The sequence below is a fragment of the Mandrillus leucophaeus genome, unplaced genomic scaffold (assembly GCF_000951045.1).
Source record: "Mandrillus leucophaeus isolate KB7577 unplaced genomic scaffold, Mleu.le_1.0 Scaffold547, whole genome shotgun sequence".
NCBI lineage: Eukaryota > Metazoa > Chordata > Mammalia > Primates > Cercopithecidae > Mandrillus > Mandrillus leucophaeus.
In genome coordinates, this window is record NW_012105886.1 from 561,091 (window position 1) to 583,120 (window position 22,030).

At 42.4% G+C, this 22,030-nt stretch overlaps 1 protein-coding gene across 5 annotated transcripts in view; it reads left to right on the top strand.

Moving 5' to 3' along the window:
- Positions 1-20,260, top strand: part of BCL11A (B-cell CLL/lymphoma 11A (zinc finger protein)) — a 98,081-nt gene extending 77,821 nt beyond the window's left edge. For 3 of the 5 annotated variants that reach the window (XM_011997786.1, XM_011997785.1, XM_011997788.1), the window contains 2 exons: positions 4,174-4,275; positions 9,680-14,909. In XM_011997786.1, the coding sequence (XP_011853176.1) occupies positions 4,174-4,275; positions 9,680-11,700 (2,123 nt within the window). In that variant the 3' untranslated portion in view covers positions 11,701-14,909. Of the gene's footprint in view, positions 1-4,173; positions 4,276-9,679; positions 14,910-19,415 lie in introns of those variants that run through there. The other 2 variants (XM_011997787.1, XM_011997789.1) reach the window with 2 other exon arrangements.
- The last annotated feature ends 1,770 nt before the right edge of the window (positions 20,261-22,030 follow it).

Consider the following 22,030-nt stretch of genomic DNA (forward strand, 5'->3'; position numbering starts at 1 on the left):
CACGCATACACACATACTTTTTAGTGAATAGCACACATCTATATACTCCTGTGGAGAGTCCTGTGGTTTTAGTACCTGTTGAAATTGGGCTCCCAAAGCAGTCATTAAATGTGTTGGAATGATGCTTTTTTGCTTAGCTGTTTTGGCACATTTGGACATCTGCAGTATTACCTATTGATTAGTAGACAGTAATGTGTCTGTATTATACACCCAGTGATTAGTTTCAGAAACAAATAGCATGTTAATAGTCAAGGAATCTTTGAGACGTTCTTGAGGAAACCAAAAAACTTGATTTAATGACCTTAAATTCCAGGAGCATCCCACTGGGCTTAGAGCTCTGGGTCAAAAGTTGGTATCCAATATATGTAGAAATGTAAAGTGACCAAATGTATAACATTAAATCAAAGCCATTCCCAGTTTGTTGCATATTTTTTAATGAGACCTGAAAAATAAGAGTCATTATTTTTTAATTCAGCCATAAGGAAACTTTGCAACCTAATAATGTGTAAGGCATTTCTGAGGCCCCAAGTGGAAATGCTGGGTCTAGAGAGATCTTTATGAAATAGAACAGGTTGAAACACCTTCCACCAGAAAAGTGTAAGACATTTGAAAAAACATTGAGTCAGAAAAGGGAAATGTGTCCCATCTGAAAGACCAGAAAGGGAAACAAGAGTCCAGTTCCTGCTCTGTCCGTGCGGTTGCCACAGCTGCGTTCTCTGACATGTCGACTTTTATGGAAGCAGTGAGGACACAATCTGACACAAGCTGGTTTGGGTGTTGTCTCATGCTAAGAAGGCCCTGGAACTGATGGAGAGCCTGGACCTGTTCTCTGTCCTTATCAATGACAGACGGAGGGTGGAACCTGAATTTCCTAATGGAGGGACCCTTAGGGATTCCCTAAGCTTAATTTGATTTTGACTGTTCCAGTCCTAAAGGAGGTGGGGTCCTGGACAGGAGGGAGAACAGCCTCATGGCCCATGGGTCTCTGCGCAGGGAATCTCAAAGCTTCCAGCGTTCATACTTCCCTTCCCCTAAGACAGCAGTGCTGATTCAACTTGAGTGTGCATCAGAATCACCTGGAGAATTTATTCAACATAGACTGCTGCTTCCCCGCCCTCAGTTTCTGATTCAGTAAGTCTGAGGTGGTGCCCAAGAATTTGCATTTCCAACAAACTCCCAGGTGATGCTGATCGGGGGTGGGCTTGGGTCTGCATTGTGAGAATCACTTGCCTAAGAGCACCAACAAAGAAATAAAGAGGACATAACTAGATCACCCACTTCCTGGCCAGCAACCAGAGCCCATCTCTGGCTGGGCAGAATGAAAGTGAAGGTGGGAAAAGAAGAGGCCCTCAACCAGGGGCAGCTCTTCCCCCATCCCGCCCCCTGGCCTGGGAAGGCAGAGCTGCTCCTTGAGTTTGACGCTCAGAAGCATTAATTGTGATACTTTACTTTGTCTAAGCCGTGATGAAATAATTGAAGGCATCATAGCAAGAAGTTAAGCCCTAGGGAGGCTATTAACAATTTAGCATTTCCAGTTCATGTGGGAATGTCGATTCTACTTACCAAAGAGAATATTATGGATGTGTTTAGTGGAAGAAGCAGCAGAATCAGCTGGGGTCCTCAATTGGCTTTGCTTTGACCCTCTTCCTGGAGGAAGATAAATGCAAGGGTTAGTCTCACAAAGACAGTGTGCTTTTTTCTAAAGTAAATAGCTTCTTAGCCTGATAGAAATGGTTTCAGCTGTCTAATTCTGCAGGGGAAGCAGAGGTAGAGGGTGAACACAGCAAAGGTGAGGCCAGGAGGCCCAGGCAGCAGAGCAGGCCTTGTTTTCTAACTGTGAGACCAAGTCAGTTCATTGGCACCTTTTGAAAGCCCCATGTAACACTGCTGGGCTGGACCCTCCCTAGGACTGTTAAGTAGAAACAGGACCTTCTTATTGGGCAGTGAAGAATGGATCAGCAGAAACAGGACCTTCTTATTGGGCAGTGAAGACCACGGCAGTAAGAGCAGAGGGGAAGAGACAGATTCCCAGGAAAGATCACTGGATCAGGAGTCAGGAGATGAATTCTAATCTTCACATTGTGGTTAACCATCAGTGTAGCCATGGGCAAGTCGCTTAATTTCTCATGGCCTCAGTTTCCCCATCTGTAAAATGAAGGGAGCGACTTGATGATAGCTAAGGTTTTCTACAACTTAGAAAACAAAAACAAAAACAAATGATGCTGCCAGATACTCAGATGAGACCTCACTTTGCCACATGGCCTAACACTATAGAGCTCTGGTCCTGCAGTCAGCTTGTTTAGGGCTAATGGGTTTGTAGACGAGTTTGCCAACCAGAGATTCATGCGAGGGGTTAAGCATGGATTAGGTCAGCAGTTCTCCCATTTCTTGCTGGAGGCCTGCTGAAGCACTTCAGGGTCTCTTCCCAGAGTAAGTGGCAGAGAATTTGAAATTAGATGCTCCCCATACAAGGATCCAAGTACCTGTTGCTTTTATGCTGGGATCACAGAGATACCCGGGTTGCGTGTGTTTCCTAAGAAAAGGATGTCTGTTTTGGCAGCAAACTTAGTGAACGGCTGAGGCAAAAACAAGTGCAAAAATGGATTCTCAGATTTCTCATTGAAAAATGCCATGACAAAATCTGTAGTAATTTTACACCACACTCTCAATTCAGTTGACATAAACAGTCAAATGTAGACATACTTGTTTGTTAAGTCCGGTCTTCCTGCTTGTGTTGGTTCACTTTGCGGTTGTTTATTTTGTTTTAGGTCAGAGAGGATGAAATGTCTCTGTAGACGGTCTCAGGCTAGGTGGTGCTTCCACCAGGGCCTCCCTCTGCAGGCCTGGTAACAGCAGACCTATGCTGTCTGTGTAAGAGCCTTCTCAGCAGCACACCATCGTTACCCACCAGGCTCCTCACGAAAGGAAATCTTGTCCCAACTGCCTTGGCTGTGCTTGGCAGTGTGCTCTACATAAGGAGAACAGGATGTATTTTACACTTGAGACCTGCTATCCTAGAGTACAACAACAACACTTCTAAGTGCTCTTAATATTAAGCTAATGGAAAACATACTGTTTATTCACCATCAAAGTCTGTTTTTCTTCTCTCCTGCCCTCCCCAATCTTCACGAACTCCAAACCTCTAGAACACACAGAGCGTTTCCTGCACCATCTATCCTCCAGTCTGTCTCAAGATGGACAACTACATGGTTAGTTAGCTAGAGGAGGACTTGGAAAAGCTAGGCACTTACCACATAAACCATAAAATCCCCAGACTGCACAAACCAAATTTTCCTCTTCTCAAAAAAATCTCAGTGCTAGAAATGTTTTGTTGACTATCAGATTCATTTTATTAGTGTGAAAAGTCACTTGTCTTCACCAGAGTGCAACAAAGTGCAATAAAATGGTGAAGGTGGGCCAGGGTTTCTGGGTGCTGGTATTATTGGAATGCTGGTTCTTTCCTTGTCATGTAATGGCCAAAGTTATTTGGACCCCAGAAGTCTAATCTTTATCTTCCATTGCTTTGTATTGTGAGAAGCCACATCTGTACAGGGTTTCCCGTTGACAGGACTCTAGCATATGGCCCAGGTCAGTCCAGAAATGCCCAAGGTTCCCCTGTCACTGAAGGCTCTATCATAAATATAGCATGGGAAGAGGGGGGCAGAGGGACAGAGAAAGCAGAATGGGACTCTGTCCCATAAAAAACGGTTCACAAATCTACTCATTTCCTATCAGCATTTTGTTTTTTGCTTGGGTTTGTCTATAAAGTAAAGTTAATGTATGCATGTAAACCAGCCTTGCAGATAACGCCCACCCCCATGTTTCCAGGCTACCCACAATATTACCAGTTTTCCCCTTGCTGTTTACCCATCTCTTTCCACAAAACAATAATCAAACAACAAATAAACAAGCAAATGAACCAAAGACCACCTCTCCCCATTCCTAAAACAAACCCTTTCCCTTTTGTCAAAAAGACCGAAATTGAAAACAAAACAGAAACTGTGGGAAATAACTCTCCACTCTTCTTTTGTTTCAGGCCTTGGGCCTGTTAACTATCTGCAAGGCTGTTGTAATGATGTTAATCTGTTTTAATGGAATTGAAATGTGATATCCTGTGGTTTATGATGCACGTTGTTTGTAGCTGTAGTGCTTGATTTTGGGTTTCTTTCACAGATAAACTTCTGCACTGGAGGGGCCTCTCCTCCCCTCGTTCTGCACATGGAGCTCTAATCCCCACGCCCGGGATGAGTGCAGAATATGCCCCGCAGGGTATTTGTAAGTTGAGCCTTATTTCTTCTACAAATGTCCATGTGTATAGAGATGACAGTTTCTGGAAATTGCCCTTACTTTTTAAGTACTGAACGGAGTTACTTCCAAAATAGATTGTCATATGTATTATTCCATTACTCACTTGGCAGACGCTCCCCACTCCACTCAGCCCCAGAGGGACTTCTTGCCTCCCCTTTTTCTTTCCTCACTGGAGGCTGGGAGCTGAAAGTAGCTCATCCCTGTGGGTCTTCTCCCCAGGGTCTTGTCTGGCTCCATGGCTAGTGATTGAATATGCCTGTGCCTTTGGAGCCCATTTTATTACTGGACATTCACTCCTGTGGCCTCATTTAGGACTTCGGGTATAGTCCAATGCACACATCTTTAGCCAAGGCCAGAATCAAAAGCAGTCAGTTTAGGGTTATTCCAGAGTTATTCTAATACATATTCCTTATGTATTTACATGTGTATTTGTACATAGTATATTTTATATACACATGATCACACATAATTTTGACTTATTTTTCTCCTAGTTTTAGAGGAAAATGCACATCATTTTAGTTAAAATGTGAAGGTTCTACTATCACCACCACCACCACTACCACCACCATCACCACCACCACCACCACCACCACCACCATCACCATCACCACCAGTACCATCACCACCATCACCACCACCACCATCACCACCAGTACCATCACCACCATCACCACCACCACCACTGCCACCACCACCACTACCACCACTACCACCACCATCACCACCACCACCATTTACTTGTGCAAGCGAGCTTTTATAGTAAGGACCATTTTATGAAACTTAAATTTGTCCATTTATACAAATGTTTTCTGAAAGATACTGTTTTAGAAAGTAATACAGTTTGCTTCTCTGTGTAGGAAGACATGGTATGAATCATGCATGGCTAAAGGGTGGGGGGGTGGGCAGTGATTCCGCCCTAAACACAAAAAAGCAGGTTCAAGAAGAAAAGAAGTGTGACCTCTAATTTTTATTTGAAAGTAAATGAAAAATAACCTGCTGTGGAAAGAAAAGAAAAGAAAAGGAAAAGGGTCATGGAAAGAGAATAACAAAGAGCAAGATGCCAGAGTTAAGGCTCTAAGGGGGACTGTTTTTAGACGGGAGGGAAACGACACTTATCCATCTTGTAAATGGTATCCGAAGAGCAGGGCATGCACCCTGAGACCAGAGTCAAAGCCAGTTGTTTATTTTTGTTAACTCCTAGGTAATCCTAGGTAACAAAGAGTTATTGTGTGAATTTCATAAGCCCTCAGGTCCTGAGGGCTGGGTGGTTCAGGGGTTAAAAGCACCTCATCTGCCCCCCTTCCCCAAGCTGGGCCTAAGCCTGGGTTAGGTCACAGATTGCAGAGGGTTTAGGGGGTTGGACTCAACGGTTTCTAGTCCCTGCATGCTGGCTGGGTGGGGAGAGCTCTCCTGTTGCTGGGGGCGTCTGGGGCCTGCATGGGGCTGTGGGAACGGAGCCACTTTTGGAGGGAAGGGAAAGAAGGCAGTTGAGCAGTTGAGAGGAGGGTGGAGTTGAGAGGCCAAGGGCTGCTGGCCAGGGAAACATAGTTCTCTGTCTTCAGCCTGGTCTTCCTGAGGGCCGGGAGTTTGATTTGACTGGTAGGAAAGTCTGAGCTTGATAGGGAACTCCTGTCCTCTCCCACCTTCCCACAAAGGGAGGGTACATAGTTTACTGGTGCCCCTGCCGGCAGGACCAGTTTAGGAGTGACCAGAACAAGGTATGTGGAAATGGGTTGTGGGGGTCCAGAAAGCTCTAGAACAAATCTGATGCCCATTCCACTTGGCGGCATTAACCTGCTGCCCCCGGCTTCTAGAGCTCATAGCACTTCCCTTTGGCCGCCCTGCTGTGTGCCAGTCACCCCTGCTCTTTCACCACAGCCTCCTTTTGGCCTGGGTTAAGGCCTGGACTGGGACCTTCCTCTGGAAGCCGTGCGGGGTGTGTAATGTGGTTAGTCATTACCCTCAGTAATTAATCACCCCTGGTAGTAATGAAAATTCACATTCATGTTGGACCTGATAGTTTACAGAGGGCTTTTATATACTTCTGTCATTTGAACCTCCCAACAATTCTTTACAGGTACTGTTTTTATGCTCATTTTACAGATAGGAATTCTAAGACTCAGAGAAATCAAATGACTATCCCAGAGTTACAAGCTGGTGAATAATAGAGCTAGGGCTCCAGTCTCAGGCCTCCTTGTTCTTCTGAATCTTGAGCCTTAGATCACATGACTTTTTCACATTGGTGACATACTAGAAATGGGGGTCATTCCTTCCTATAAAGTAAAATGAAATAAGATAAAAGTCAGTAGGTGGGCTAATAGCTGATTTTAACCCTTTTGGTGCCTCAAGTTCCTATGCTTAGGGGCCAGGTGTCAGTTTATTGCTCTAAATCAAAACAATCCCTGTAAATGCCCAATGAGGCTCTCAAATTGAGAAGTTGATTTTCATCAGAGTAAATGAAGAATATTATTATATTTTACACATCAATAAATCAATGTAGCCCTAATTTTGCCACACAGGAAATCAATTCTGGTCTTTCTAAATCATCAAAGATGTTATGAACAAAGTAATTTCACAAATTATGGCAAGTAACACATTTATTGATGACTGCAGTTTAGGAATTTAGAATCTGTGAGCACTGTAATATAATATGGTACACCGGCACGAGCTGAGTGAAATACAGATTATATGGTGAAATTGTAATGCATCATTTGCTATTAGTGGACTGGTAATAATTACCAGTTTCAAAGCAGCTCTCTCCATGTAATCTTTAGTCTCAATCGTAACAGCCCTTCTCATTGACATTATGATTACACTAGCTGCCCTCATGATCTAGAATATCTAGTTGATGGGAATACTAAAATGCGATAGTGAAAACTGTATGTTGTATGCTCATTATAAGATAAAATGCCATTTTCTCTGACCTGATGTATGAGAGAGAGAGAGGATAACATCACAGTGTTAACATACTGTAGCATGATCACATAACTAGCTCTGAAAAAAAGTTTAGGACGCTCAGGGCAGCAAAATAAAATGGACTTTTCTCATTTAAGCCTTTTTGAAAGGATACAAATGAGATCCTTGATGTAGTGCTGTATGCCACAGATTTTGGCATTTATCAATGACTACATTCATGGCACATGTGAAACCAGCACCACTAATTATGAGTCCAGTCCTGGATTTCTATCGATTTTTTTATAAGGTAAAATATAATTTTAAGGCATTTGGAGTGATGAACGTGTTAAGGACTTGCATTATCAGACAAATCTTTTTACTTGCCCAACTCAGATTGTCGGGCTACATGGGTATGATAGTCACGCAGAGACCTAGGGAGGACAAGGAGGAAGCCACAGAGGATCATGTAGTTGGAACCAGATAATTTTTTTTCCAGCCTATTTGGGACCCAAGTCATTGTTCAACAACAACAAAAAATTTATGAAAATGCTCTCAATGAAGCTTTTTATTTCCCTTTGAAGAGAGGAGGCAAACAAAAATAGGCAGATAATGTGATACTAATGTCAGCGTTTTCTTTCAAAATCTTTCTGCCTTTTTTCCCCCTTCCACATTAGACAAATGTTTGAAATCTAATTTTGGTATCTTACCATCTAATCTTGTTTAAGAGATTTACCCAGGAGTGGGATATATTGAGTGGGATTATAAATGCATTGTAAAGTAAATTACAAGGTCAGGGCAGGAGTCCATTATTGAGACAAGTGCTTGAGCAAGGCTGGCTTGTTTTGGAATACCAGTGTTTGGGGGCTCCTGAGAAGACCCTGCCAGCTTTTCTTTCTGACTTGCTAAATGGAGGCATCATATAATTGATTAATTCCTCATTCTCACTATTAACCTCCCTGGTAGATTTTTATTTTTTTTTCCCTTCTTAGAAAGTTAACTGACAAATACTAGCTGTGGCCTTAAGGAACTCTTGTAGCCTTTCTTTTAAAAGAAGGAGAAAAGTTTGTTATTTCTCAGTTGTATTTTAAGGTTTTTTTCAGAATCCATGGGAAGTTTTCTGTTTTTCTCATCCTTGTCCTTTGGCTACCATTACTTCTGCCCTTTTTAATGTTGTACTTGACTAGTAAACTGTTGGTTAGTTATTCCATATATATATATATTTAATTTAGCTATCTCCCCATATATATTTAATTTAGCCATCTCCCCAAATGAAAGATTTTGTGAAGTCAAGCTGGCCCTTCTTTGCCAAAGTGGCATTTACCACTCTTGGGTTCTTTTCAGCAAGGGAAATAATGTGACTTAAGCAGGGCCCCTCTCCAGACGGCTTGGCTACTGGCCAGAGTTGACTAGCTGAACTGTATCTTTCTGTTTCTTTCTCAACTGGAGCTGAGTCTCAGCCGAGGGCGCAGGATGTTGTATAATTTGGTTCACGTTGTTAGCCTCTCAAAATAATGAGGAGGAGGATAGTGTAGCATTTCTCAGCCTGCTGCCTGTCATGGTGCTGGCTGCTTTAACTGTTCCTTAAACTAGGATGCTGTGTCTGCTTAAGTCGGCACCAGCCACTCCTCCTAACTTTTCCAGACTTGCATTTGTCTGACTGGGGGACAACTCCTAAAGATTGGATACAGCCTATCCATTAGATCTGAATGAAGTTTTTCTTTCAGATTTTTAAACATTCTTTGAGATAAAAATGGGCGTCCCCATGGGGTGTTGTGGAACCAAAATTGGGACTCACTGATCCTCCCACAGTCTGGGATGTGAGAATGTTGCTAGTCTTTTTTCCATGGAAGTATTTTATGAGTACCCTCTCATTTTAACAATATCAACAATTAGTGTGTTTCAGACTAAGACTGAAAGCATCTCTAGGGCCATATAATATTGCAGTGAGTTGACCTTCTCCCCTTTTTTTGAATCTCTATGAAATGTTTGCCTATTTAGAAAGTTCACCTGCCACCCAGGGGGGAAATAGAAAGCTGGGATTTAGGAAGCCAAAAAGTTTCCTTGGGTCACCTTGTCCAAGTTTCTCACTTAACAAAGAGGAAACAGAGGCACATGGAGATGAGATGGCTTGCCCCAAACTACAGCTGATGGGACTGGAAAGTTTAGAAGACATTTGTTTAGGTGCCTAGAATGTAGGGACCTTCATTCTCAAGCCAGAACTGGCCAGGATTTTTCTGCTTTGGGGACTGGATATGAAATTCCTAGAACTGAGTTTAATGGCAGGAAGACTGATTGGACCAATATTTACTGGGTACCCATGCTCAGACGTGCCAGGCACAGGGGTAGGTCAGTGAGGGTTTAGGCCTTGGGGTTGAGGGGTGGGGGCAGGGAAGGCTGGAGGTGGAACATAAATAAGCAATTGCTGATGCCCGCCTCAGTGATTAAACATTGATGTTGGTGTTGTATTATTTTGCAGGTAAAGATGAGCCCAGCAGCTACACATGTACAACTTGCAAACAGCCATTCACCAGTGCATGGTTTCTCTTGCAACACGCACAGAACACTCATGGATTAAGAATCTACTTAGAAAGCGAACACGGAAGTCCCCTGACCCCGCGGGTTGGTATCCCTTCAGGACTAGGTGCAGAATGTCCTTCCCAGCCACCTCTCCATGGGATTCATATTGCAGACAATAACCCCTTTAACCTGCTAAGAATACCAGGATCAGTATCGAGAGAGGCTTCCGGCCTGGCAGAAGGGCGCTTTCCACCCACTCCCCCCCTGTTTAGTCCACCACCGAGACATCACTTGGACCCCCACCGCATAGAGCGCCTGGGGGCGGAAGAGATGGCCCTGGCCACCCATCACCCGAGTGCCTTTGACAGGGTGCTGCGGTTGAATCCAATGGCTATGGAGCCTCCCGCCATGGATTTCTCTAGGAGACTTAGAGAGCTGGCAGGGAACACGTCTAGCCCACCGCTGTCCCCAGGCCGGCCCAGCCCTATGCAAAGGTTACTGCAACCATTCCAGCCAGGTAGCAAGCCGCCCTTCCTGGCGACGCCCCCCCTCCCTCCTCTGCAATCCGCCCCTCCTCCCTCCCAGCCCCCGGTCAAGTCCAAGTCATGCGAGTTCTGCGGCAAGACGTTCAAATTTCAGAGCAACCTGGTGGTGCACCGGCGCAGCCACACGGGCGAGAAGCCCTACAAGTGCAACCTGTGCGACCACGCGTGCACCCAGGCCAGCAAGCTGAAGCGTCACATGAAGACGCACATGCACAAATCGTCCCCCATGACGGTCAAGTCCGACGACGGTCTCTCTACCGCCAGCTCCCCGGAACCCGGCACCAGCGACCTGGTGGGCAGCGCCAGCAGCGCGCTCAAGTCTGTGGTGGCCAAGTTCAAGAGCGAGAACGACCCCAACCTGATCCCGGAGAACGGGGATGAGGAGGAAGAGGAGGACGACGAGGAAGAGGAAGAAGAGGAGGAAGAGGAGGAGGAGGAGCTGACGGAGAGCGAGAGGGTGGACTACGGCTTCGGGCTGAGCCTGGAGGCGGCGCGCCACCACGAGAACAGCTCGCGGGGCGCGGTGGTGGGCGTGGGCGACGAGAGCCGCGCCCTGCCCGACGTCATGCAGGGCATGGTGCTCAGCTCCATGCAGCACTTCAGCGAGGCCTTCCACCAGGTCCTGGGCGAGAAGCATAAGCGCGGCCACCTGGCCGAGGCCGAGGGCCACAGGGACACTTGCGACGAAGACTCGGTGGCCGGCGAGTCGGACCGCATAGACGATGGCACTGTTAACGGCCGTGGCTGCTCCCCGGGCGAGTCGGCCTCGGGGGGCCTGTCCAAAAAGCTGCTGCTGGGCAGCCCCAGCTCGCTGAGCCCCTTCTCTAAGCGCATCAAGCTCGAGAAGGAGTTCGACCTGCCCCCGGCAGCGATGCCCAACACGGAGAACGTGTACTCGCAGTGGCTCGCCGGCTACGCGGCCTCCAGGCAGCTCAAAGATCCCTTCCTTAGCTTCGGAGACTCCAGACAATCGCCTTTTGCCTCCTCGTCGGAGCACTCCTCGGAGAACGGGAGCTTGCGCTTCTCCACACCGCCCGGGGAGCTGGACGGAGGGATCTCGGGGCGCAGCGGCACGGGAAGTGGAGGGAGCACGCCCCATATTAGTGGTCCGGGCCCGGGCAGGCCCAGCTCAAAAGAGGGCAGACGCAGCGACACTTGTGAGTACTGTGGGAAAGTCTTCAAGAACTGTAGCAATCTCACTGTCCACAGGAGAAGCCACACGGGCGAAAGGCCTTATAAATGCGAGCTGTGCAACTATGCCTGTGCCCAGAGTAGCAAGCTCACCAGGCACATGAAAACGCATGGCCAGGTGGGGAAGGACGTTTACAAATGTGAAATTTGTAAGATGCCTTTTAGCGTGTACAGTACCCTGGAGAAACACATGAAAAAATGGCACAGTGATCGAGTGTTGAATAATGATATAAAAACTGAATAGAGGTATATTAATACCCCTCCCTCACTCCCACCTGACACCCCCTTTTTCACCACTCCCCTTCCCCATCGCCCTGCAGCCCCACTCCCTGTAGGATTTTTTTCTAGTCCCATGTGATTTAAACAAACAAACAAACAAACAGAAGTAATGAAGCTAAGAATATGAGAGTGCTTGTCACCAGCACACCTGTTTTTTTTTCTTTTTCTTTTTCTTTTTTCTTTTTCCTTTTTTTTTTTTCCTTTATGTTCTCACCGTTTGAATGCATGATCTGTATGGGGCAATACTATTGCATTTTACGCAAACTTTGAGCCTTTCTCTTGTGCAATAATTTACATGTTGTGTATGTTTTTTTTTAAACTTAGACAGCATGTATGGTATGTTATGGCTATTTTAAATTGTCCCTAATTCGTTGCTGAGCAAACATGTTGCTGTTTCCAGTTCCGTTCTGAGAGAAAAAGAGAGAGAGAGAAAAAGACCATGCTGCATACATTCTGTAATACATATCATGTACAGTTTTATTTTATAACGTGAGGAGGAAAAACAGTCTTTGGATTAACCCTCTATAGACAGAATAGATAGCACGGAAAAAAAATCTCTATGAGCTAAATGTCTGTCTCTAAAGGGTTAAATGTATCAATTGGAGAGGAAGAAGAAAAGGCCTTGAATTGACAAACTAACAGAAAAACAGAACAAGTTTATTCTATCATTTGGTTTTAAAATATGAGTGCCTTGGATCTATTAAAACCACATTGATGGTTGTTTCTACTTGTTATAAACTTGTAGCTTAATTCAGCATTGGGTGAGGTAATAAACCTTAGGAACTAGCATATAATTCTATATTGTATTTCTCACAACAATGGCTACCTAAAAATATGACCCATTATGTCCTAGTTAATCATCATTTTTCCTTTAGTTTAATTTTATAAACAAAACTGATTATACCAGTATAAAAGCTACTTTGCTCCTGGTGAGAGCTTAAAAGAAATGGGCTGTTTTGCCCAAAGTTTTATTTTTTTTAAACAGTGATTAAATTGAATGTGTAATGTGCAAAAGCCCTGGAACGCAATTAAATACACTAGTAAGGAGTTCATTTTATGAAGATATTTGCTTTAATAATGTCTCTTTAAAAATTCTGGCACCAAAAGAAATAGATCCAGATCTACTTGGTTGTCAAGTGGACAATCAAATGATAAACTTTAAGACCTTGGATACCATATTGAAAGGAAGAGGCTGACAATAAGGTTTGACAGAGGGGAACAGAAGAAAATAATATGATTTATTAGCACAACGTGGTACTATTTGCCATTTAAAACTAGAACAGGTATATAAGCTAATATTGATACAATGATGATTAACTATGAATTCTTAAGACTTGCGTTTAAATGTGACATTCTTAAAAAAAGAAGAGAAAGAATTTTAAGAGTAGCAGTATATATGTCTGTGCTCCCTAAAAGTTGTACTTCATTTCTTTTCCATACACTGTGTGCTATTTGTGTTAACATGGAAGAGGATTCATTGTTTTTGTTTTTATTTTTTTAATTTTTTCTTTTTTATTAAGCTAGCATCTGCCCCAGTTGGTGTTCAAATAGCACTTGACTCTGCCTGTGATATCTGTATCTTTTCTCTAATCAGAGATACAGAGGTTGAGTATAAAATAAACCTGCTCAGATAGGACAATTAAGTGCACTGTACAATTTTCCCAGTTTACAGGTCTATACTTAAGGGAAAAGTTGCAAGAATGCTGAAAAAAAAATTGAACACAATCTCATTGAGGAGCATTTTTAAAAAACTAAAAAAAAAAAAAACTTTGCCAGCCATTTACTTGACTATTGAGCTTACTTACTTGGACGCAACATTGCAAGCGCTGTGAATGGAAACAGAATACACTTAACATAGAAATGAATGATTGCTTTCGCTTCTACAGTGCAAGGATTTTTTTGTACAAAACTTTTTTAAATATAAATGTTAAGAAAAAATTTTTTAAAAAAACACTTCATTATGTTTAGGGGGGAACTGCATTTTAGGGTTCCATTGTCTTGGTGGTGTTACAAGACTTGTTATCCATTTAAAAATGGTAGTGGAAATTCTATGCCTTGGATACACACCGCTCTTCAGGTTGTAAAAAAAAAAAACATACATTGGGGAAAGGTTTAAGATTATATAGTACTTAAATATAGGAAAATGCACACTCATGTTGATTCCTATGCTAAAATACATTTATGGTCTTTTTTCTGTATTTCTAGAATGGTATTTGAATTAAATGTTCATCTAGTGTTAGGCACTATAGTATTTATATTGAAGCTTGTATTTTTAACTGTTGCTTGTTCTCTTAAAAGGTATCAATGTACCTTTTTCGGTAGTGGAAAAAAAAAAAAGACAGGCTGCCACAGTATATTTTTTTAATTTGGCAGGATAATATACTGCAAATTATTTGTATGCTTCAAAAAAAAGAGAGAAACAAAAACGTGTGACATTACAGATGAGAAGCCATATAATGGCGGTTTGGGGGAGCCTGCTAGAATGTCACATGGATGGCTGTCATAGGGGTTGTACATATCCTTTTTTGTTCCTTTTTCCTGCTGCCATACTGTATGCAGTACTGCAAGCTAATAACGTTGGTTTGTTATGTAGTGTGCTTTTTGTCCCTTTCCTTCTATCACCCTACATTCCAGCATCTTACCTTCATATGCAGTAAAAGAAAGAAAGAAAAAAAAAAAGGAAAAAAAAAAAAAAAACCAATGTTTTGCAGTTTTTTTCATTGCCAAAAACTAAATGGTGCTTTATATTTAGATTGGAAAGAATTTCATATGCAAAGCATATTAAAGAGAAAGCCCGCTTTAGTCAATACTTTTTTGTAAATGGCAATGCAGAATATTTTGTTATTGGCCTTTTCTATTCCTGTAATGAAAGCTGTTTGTCGTAACTTGAAATTTTATCTTTTACTATGGGAGTCACTATTTATTATTGCTTATGTGCCCTGTTCAAAACAGAGGCACTTAATTTGATCTTTTATTTTTCTTTGTTTTTATTTTTTTTTTATTTAGATGACCAAAGGTCATTACAACCTGGCTTTTTATTGTATTTGTTTCTGGTCTTTGTTAAGTTCTATTGGAAAAACCACTGTCTGTGTTTTTTTGGCAGTTGTCTGCATTAACCTGTTCATACACCCATTTTGTCCCTTTATTGAAAAAAATAAAAAAAATTAAAGTACACATTGTAAGCTTCTTGTGTCCTCATTTGACACACTCTGTAAATTACTTTCAAGAAAATAACAGGTTTTAAGAGAAGGCCAGTCAGTCTTTTTCAGGATTATTTCTATGGGCATTCTGATGCGTGTATTATACCCTAAAGGAACATAAAGTACTTACTATATTAAAATAGACATATCTCAAACCCTGGACATAGTTTTAAGGCTTTACAGTTCTAGAATAGTTTTAAGAAATGGAAGGTGTTTTCAGTCTGATGTTAAAAACTTATTCCATCTCTTAGCAGAAATCCATTCAAATATAAGTGAAAAAACTTGCTGGTAATAGCATCTTAAACTTTTATTTCCTTTAAATTTTTTGCTGTTCTTGTTGTCTAAAAGTTCTTTTCTATTCTCCCATCCTTGCTTTATCTTAGAACATAATGTAAAATATATATATATATTTTTAAATCAGCTCTTTGGTTTCCATGTAAGAGTCTTTTCTTGTAACAAAATAACCCCACTTTTCAAATCTAAAAATCTGGAAACAAAGGCATCAGGTTTTGTTTTTTGGTTTTTGTTTCTTTTAAAAGGGGAGAAAAAAAGAGAGAGAGAGAGAAAAAAGAAAAGAAAGCAGCCACTAGGGGTTTAGTCAGACATAGTGAAATCTTTGGAATCAGCCACTGATTTCCTGAGATGAGTAGTGGTTTGCCTTGTGGTTCTGAGATCCCAGGAACCCTAGATGCTACAGATTACTTTAGGTGTTTTGATAGGGTCTTCCTGGATGACAGCAAATAAGGGTGGGAATACCCTTCAGTTATCTTCTGACCAGCCAGTTAGGTCTATTTTAAAAATCCTTCCTTAGAAATCTGTGTTGTCAATTTTACAAATACTGCATGTTGCAGCATCTATTTGCTTTACTAAACACATACCTCTGTGATATCGTCTCCCTGTTCCCAGTGTAGATGAACGAATACGACATTGTTCTTATTTTTGTAAAAAACCAAAACAAAAGCCATTCTGTTGTCTTCTTGTGGTAGCATTTTTTGTCGCTCAGTTCTTATGCCCTAGTGCCTGTGAGGTGGCCTTTTCATGTCATGCCTTTTATCTGAGGCAAGAATAGTTTTATCTTTCTAAAGTGTAGAGAAAGTCAATGTTTTCTGAAAAGCCAGTTTGGGTGGGAAGGAGAGAGTGGGGCTAGAGGAATCCACTGCGAAAGGATGTTGGCGAATATTACACAGGAGCTGGGGTGGGGCTGGCGTGCGGTACCTTGAGAACTTGATGTTTGTCACTGAACTTAGAAAAGATATACTGTATGTGTTTTGGATTAGGTTTCTCCAAAACTGAACCCAAAATGCTGCTCAAGACACATAGAAATAATTCCCCAGTGCCATGCCAGCTTTAGATGTGGTGACTTCAACTCCACCATATTAAATGTCCATAAAACCTCCGTGTGTCCCTATTACTCTTTTATTAGGAGCTATGAGTGCAACTGTGCAGGTTTTATATATAGTATTCATTTTAATTTCTCAGTATATGATGCTCTTAGCATAATTAGGTTTTGCATCCTGACAGACAGAATTAATGGTGGATATTGTATACTTGTCTGTTCAAATTTCTTAAATCAAATGGGGAATGGGGAGGAGTGCAAACATCTGGTGATAAATCACAGATTATGTTTGATTTACATGGTCCCAAAGTTAAATAAATTTATTGGGAGACGGGTTCTTCAGGTTACTCAGTCTCCTAACTTATTGAAATCTTCTGATAAAATATTATTTCTGAAGCTGATGAACAATAGAAGCATGAGAACCTAGCCAACATGAATATCACTTCTAAAATTTAAAACCTTAATATAAAATAACATACAAATTTCCAACAGTAAGATGAATTCATGATCTATTTTTTTTTAAATGAGGAACTACTAAGAACATTAATGTCTCTTAAAATCCTCAAGTAAGTTTTTGTAACAGGCTTGACGTGCTGATGGAATGTTTCCTACATACCTGAACTCCTGATGCTTAAAATGTTCTTTTAAATCTTCATTTGAGAACAACTTAATAAACAGGAATACAGCAAATTCTATTTCTCACAGATTTTAAATCAGAAACTCTTCCAGTGCCTCTATTACCTCCTTCCTGAACCCATTTGCTATCCTTTCTTTGTTTAGGACCTACAAAAGGGCTGGAACCAACACGTTACAAAGGTTACTAAGAAGTGAGGTGAACACAGTTCTTCATTTGCACTGGCCATGGCAGGAAGTGTGAAGTAGTTGAGTTTTTCCCAGGGCATTCTGTAGATATAGAACTGTTTATTTAAATACTGTTTTTGTATATGCAATAAGTACATATTGTATATATTCATAATGCTAGAAGTGAGAATTTGAAAGGAAGTGGCGGGAGGTGGCTTAGGTATAATTCCAATTGGAGAAATAAGGACATGAGGTGGTTTATTCACAGACACAGTTTGCTGAAAAGTACTGGGATTATTTCGGGCCTTCCTGAAAAGGAGTTGAGAAGCCTCAGGCCCCATCCTCTCCTGCTTGTAGCCCTTTGCTCACAGGGACTGAGGGAGGAAATACAGTGTTTTCTTGTTTTAAGTCTCCTTCCCCCTCCGTACACACACGAACATGACTTCTTATGACTGTGTTGTAACTGTGTGTTCCTCATTACGATTCTGTTACTCCATTGTCCCTGGGCCTGGTGTGTTCAGGAATGTACCCATCCCATTCTCTTTTTTTCAGACAACTTCCTGTGAAAAAAATTGTGGGAACTTTGCCGATAGAGGATGGGATTGGCAGAGTTCTCTCAACCTGCTTGGAAAAATGTTTCTTAAAAGACTGCTAACTTTTAAAAGGCATGAGCCATCTAGCAGATTTTCCTAGGTGTCTCCTAAAGCCCTGCATCTTTCCCAGTTGAGAATAAACAACCCATTGTTAGAGAAATGGACATCAGAACACATAGAGGGAATTGAGATGATGTGTATTTACTCTAGGGCTGCTATAGCTATGAACTGTGGACATGGGTTGTCGGGTCTGCACTTCTGCTTGCTGGCATCTCGTTATCCCATTAGCCCGCTGTTTCATTTACTACATACAGCACATGGGCAGTGACTCAGCCTTTAGAGGGATGGGACTGTTTCTCTCTCTCTCTCTTTCTCTCTCTCTATTTCCCAGTGTCATCTACAGTCATGGGATACCATTAATTCCTCCCTTCCAAATGGGAAAGAGACCAATCCAGTTCACACGGGTCATTGTACTTAAGAACCTAAACTAGGCTGAACACAGCTCGATGGTTGATCCAAATACTGTTTTTCCTTTCTGTAAAGTGGCAAAAACTATTTCAAGGGAGCACGTGTATCAGATCTTTCATAGGGATGGTAGAAGAGGCAAATTAAGCCATTTCCCCAAGTGTCCTCTAAAGCGGGAGCCCCTAAACCCTTAGGGGGCTGTGCTTTTTTAAATAGCTGTGAACGTGGTACATGCCCATGATACACTTTGTCTATTAGGGCTTTGAATATTGGTAGCAGGTTGGACGAAGGGGTTTGATTGGGTTTCAGCTAAAGGGGCCTCGACGACAGTGACTTAGCGCTGGACTGGGAATGGGATTCCCCAGAACCCACCTGGACACAGCATGCCCCTCAGCCCAGGTCTCCGCTGCTCTGCTCAGGGGTGGGATGCGTGAGAGCAGCTGAGCTCCAGACCCCGGGCCTCCTGCGGCGCCAAGTCAGGGGAGAGGAGGCCCCAGGCCCCTGCTTCGGGTCGCCATGGCAACGAGGCCTGGAATGCCACAGTGGTAGCCCTCTTCCTCGGCACATCCGGACTCCCAGTTCTGCTGCTTCAAGTCAATGTCCACAGCAAGGGAGGAACCCCGGAGGAAAATAACCACTCCCTTCTTCCCTTCACCATTGCCTTCCCCCTTCCAAAAAAGAAAAGAAAACTGCATGTTTGAAAGAAACTACAGGCAGTTTTTGGTGCAATTTGAGAGCAACTCTTTTGGGTTCTGGTTTTCTCTTCAGAGATTTGTTCGCCTCTTGTAAATCATTGGCTGCTTTGACGTTGAACTTGATGACATTTCATGTTTTCGTTGTGCTGCTTTTACATCAGTTTTAATTTTTTGTTTCTTTATAATTTTATTATTATTTTGAGAAGATGTCCCCTTTCCCTCCTCCCTCTCCCGCTCTCCTCAACCAAAGGACTGTTTCTTACTAAGTTTTCTCAGTCATAAGGGCAAGTGTTTCCTTCCAGGTGTGTCCCGAGTTTATTAGGACTATCATACAATTGGGCAGGGGTGGGGGGACCTGGGTCCTCCTTGGGGGGACAGAAGGGAGGGAGGCGTGGGAAGACCACTCAGAGGTCAGAGATACTTGGGGAGGGGAGACTGAGTTTGAAATCATGCTTAAGATGCCAGTGGCTCGACCTGTGGTTGGTTTAAGTTCTAATTTTTAAAAGCTAGTTAGAGAACAGAAAATCATTGGGCCAAGTCACACCTGTACTTTTTTTTTTCCCCCTCCTCTGTCTCCAACCTCTTTCTAGGTTCTTCACACACCCCCATTCGGCGTAGTACCCAGAGAGCTCAAGATGTGTGGCAGTTTTCGGATGGAAGCTCGAGAGCCCTTAAGTTCTGAGAAAATTTGAAGCCCCCAGGGGCGGGGTGGACGCGTGCCGCCCAGTCGACGTCAGCGTGGTCTGTCATCCTGCTAGTTTGTGATGTTTTCTGACAGTAGCCTCCAAGAAGCCGTTGTGCGAAGACAGAGTCCTGCAGAGTCCTTCCAGCCTGGACCTGCAGTGCCATTTTATTTATATTTTTTAATAAAAAGTAAAAACAAAAAAACAGACCCACACTGGAACAGTGAATCAGTCCCATAGAGAGGGCCCGTGGACCATCGCTGTCATGAGTGATGCCCTGGCCCTTCTGAAACCAGCCAACCTAATTACCCGTATTGTGGAAATGCGCATGAGTCCCCAACCCCTTGTTTCTATACATTCTATGTTGTCTTTTAAAAAGTGTGCTTAACATTGACACAATAAATGTTGGAGCTTTAGGTGGTGTTTGCTTGTTCTTTAATTTTTAATGCTTGTAAGACAATGCGGCTGCTTATGACTTTGTATTTCTGTACCCGTTTCCTACAGACACCCATCGGGTGGGTAGGAGGAACAGATTTGAGAAATGGGCAGGAGATGTAGGAGGGGAACTAGGTTACCACTTATCAGATGGCATAAATTTTCAAGGAGAATCAAAATGCAAACCTTAGGAATAAATCATAGCAATATCATAATTAATGTAGTAGTAGTAGTGTTGCTGTTTATTAATGCTGAAGTGTGGTTTTCCTAACTGTCTGACTTATAATTTGCATACCATTAAATAATGCATAAAATGGCACGCCGAATCCTGTTTTTCAAATATATGCTTTTGGTGGCTACCATGCAGGATTTGAATTTGTCTTTTAATTTAGCTTAGGAAAGATAACGTCACTGGGTGAGCGGTAAATCCTAAAGAAGGTGATAAAAGTCAGTAGTTGCTTATTAAATATTCTAATTTTAGGTTCCCAAACCTTCAGAAAATATATCTTAATGCAGACAAACAAACATAAAACTTCTTTAGTGCTTACATCAGGAAATTTGGGGCAGATTTTAGTGGGGTGAAATTATAGGAGGAAAGAGGTTCACATCAGAACAGACCTTTGTAATCATAGTAATGCTCCATTCCTTAGAAATTAGTGCCACAAATAAGTTACATCTACAAACAGGTGGTAAAAATTCTTTCTGGCCCAGTTAATTTGCACAGAACTTTTCTCAGTTTGGTATTTTTTACTGCTTGGAGATCCGGAAGAGAATTAGAAACAATATAGCAAATTAAAATAGATTTGTCAATAATAGAGCTCAGACACCTGTGTGCTGTAGATTCACATACAGAGCATGCACCTAAGTGGGGAAAATCTTACCCATCCACCTTCTGGCTAGATTACCTAGCTTAGTGAAAAGATAGCTAAATAATTGGCATCTGAATTCTTTCCTGCTTATTCATAATAAATGATGACTCCCTACAGTAGTGAGCTACCTTATACTTTAATACAGTGCTGTCTCGTGCATTATTTCACCTGCTCTCTGGGACAGAGCTCACGAATTCCACTTTTTGGAGGTGGAGACCGAGGCTTGCCAAGGTGAAGGGCTTGCCAGAGGCCACATCAGTAAGAGAGAAGGCAGGGAAGCCAGGTTTTCTGGTTTCTCGTTCGGAGCTAATTTCACCAAACTCTGTTGAACTGATCAAAGGGAGTGTCTTTTCCTGTGTTAGCACATAAGTCATAAATGTTCACAGACACACACATGTGGCTTACACATACAGACCCAGGATGGCCTTTGGTAAAGGCATGCAGAGTTGCCTCTTCCTACCAGCAGATGTGTGCACCGAGAAAGGGAGATTGCGGCCTCCTTGCCATCACCTTTCCCCTGTGGCTTTTCCGCGACAAATAACCCTGATTACGCAAGTGGCCGGTTTGTGACTTCCTCTCTCCTAGTTGAGTGTGAGACTTCTAGACAAGAAGTTATTTCATAAAGAAACCCTCTCCCTGCCCCCTTCTCTACCTGTGTGTTGCTGAAATATAACCATTAGGATTTCTGTGATGGCATCCTCCCTAAATGTGCTGAACTCCTTGCTGATGCCTCGAAAAAGTGGTACCACTTCCAAAAGGAGGCCAGAATTGAAACAACAATCCTGGATCTTGAGACAAGTTCAGCCTTTGTAACTGCATTTGGTGGTCACTACACTTTCATTTCTGGTCTGTGTATCTACCTCCACTTTTTATTTCTTCTCAGAGTCAGTTTGTAAATAAGTAGATATCTCTAAAAGTGGGATTTTTAAGGGGCAAGAGGATAATGGAAGTGGATAAAAGATATGTTTTTTTCCTCCCCACTTTGGAGAAGAACCCCCCCAGAAAAAACAAACAAAACAAAAAGACTGTCTTTTCCCATGGCTTTTCAAGTTGAAAGACAACAAAAATTTATTAACAGAACTTATTAGGAAATGGTATTGCATGAGGTCTAGCCTTTTTCTTTCTTTTCTGTTTTCTTTCTTTCTTCCTTTCTTCCTTTCTCTCTCTCCCTTCCTTCCTTCCTTCCTTCTTTCCTTCCTTCCTTCTTTCTTTTCTTTC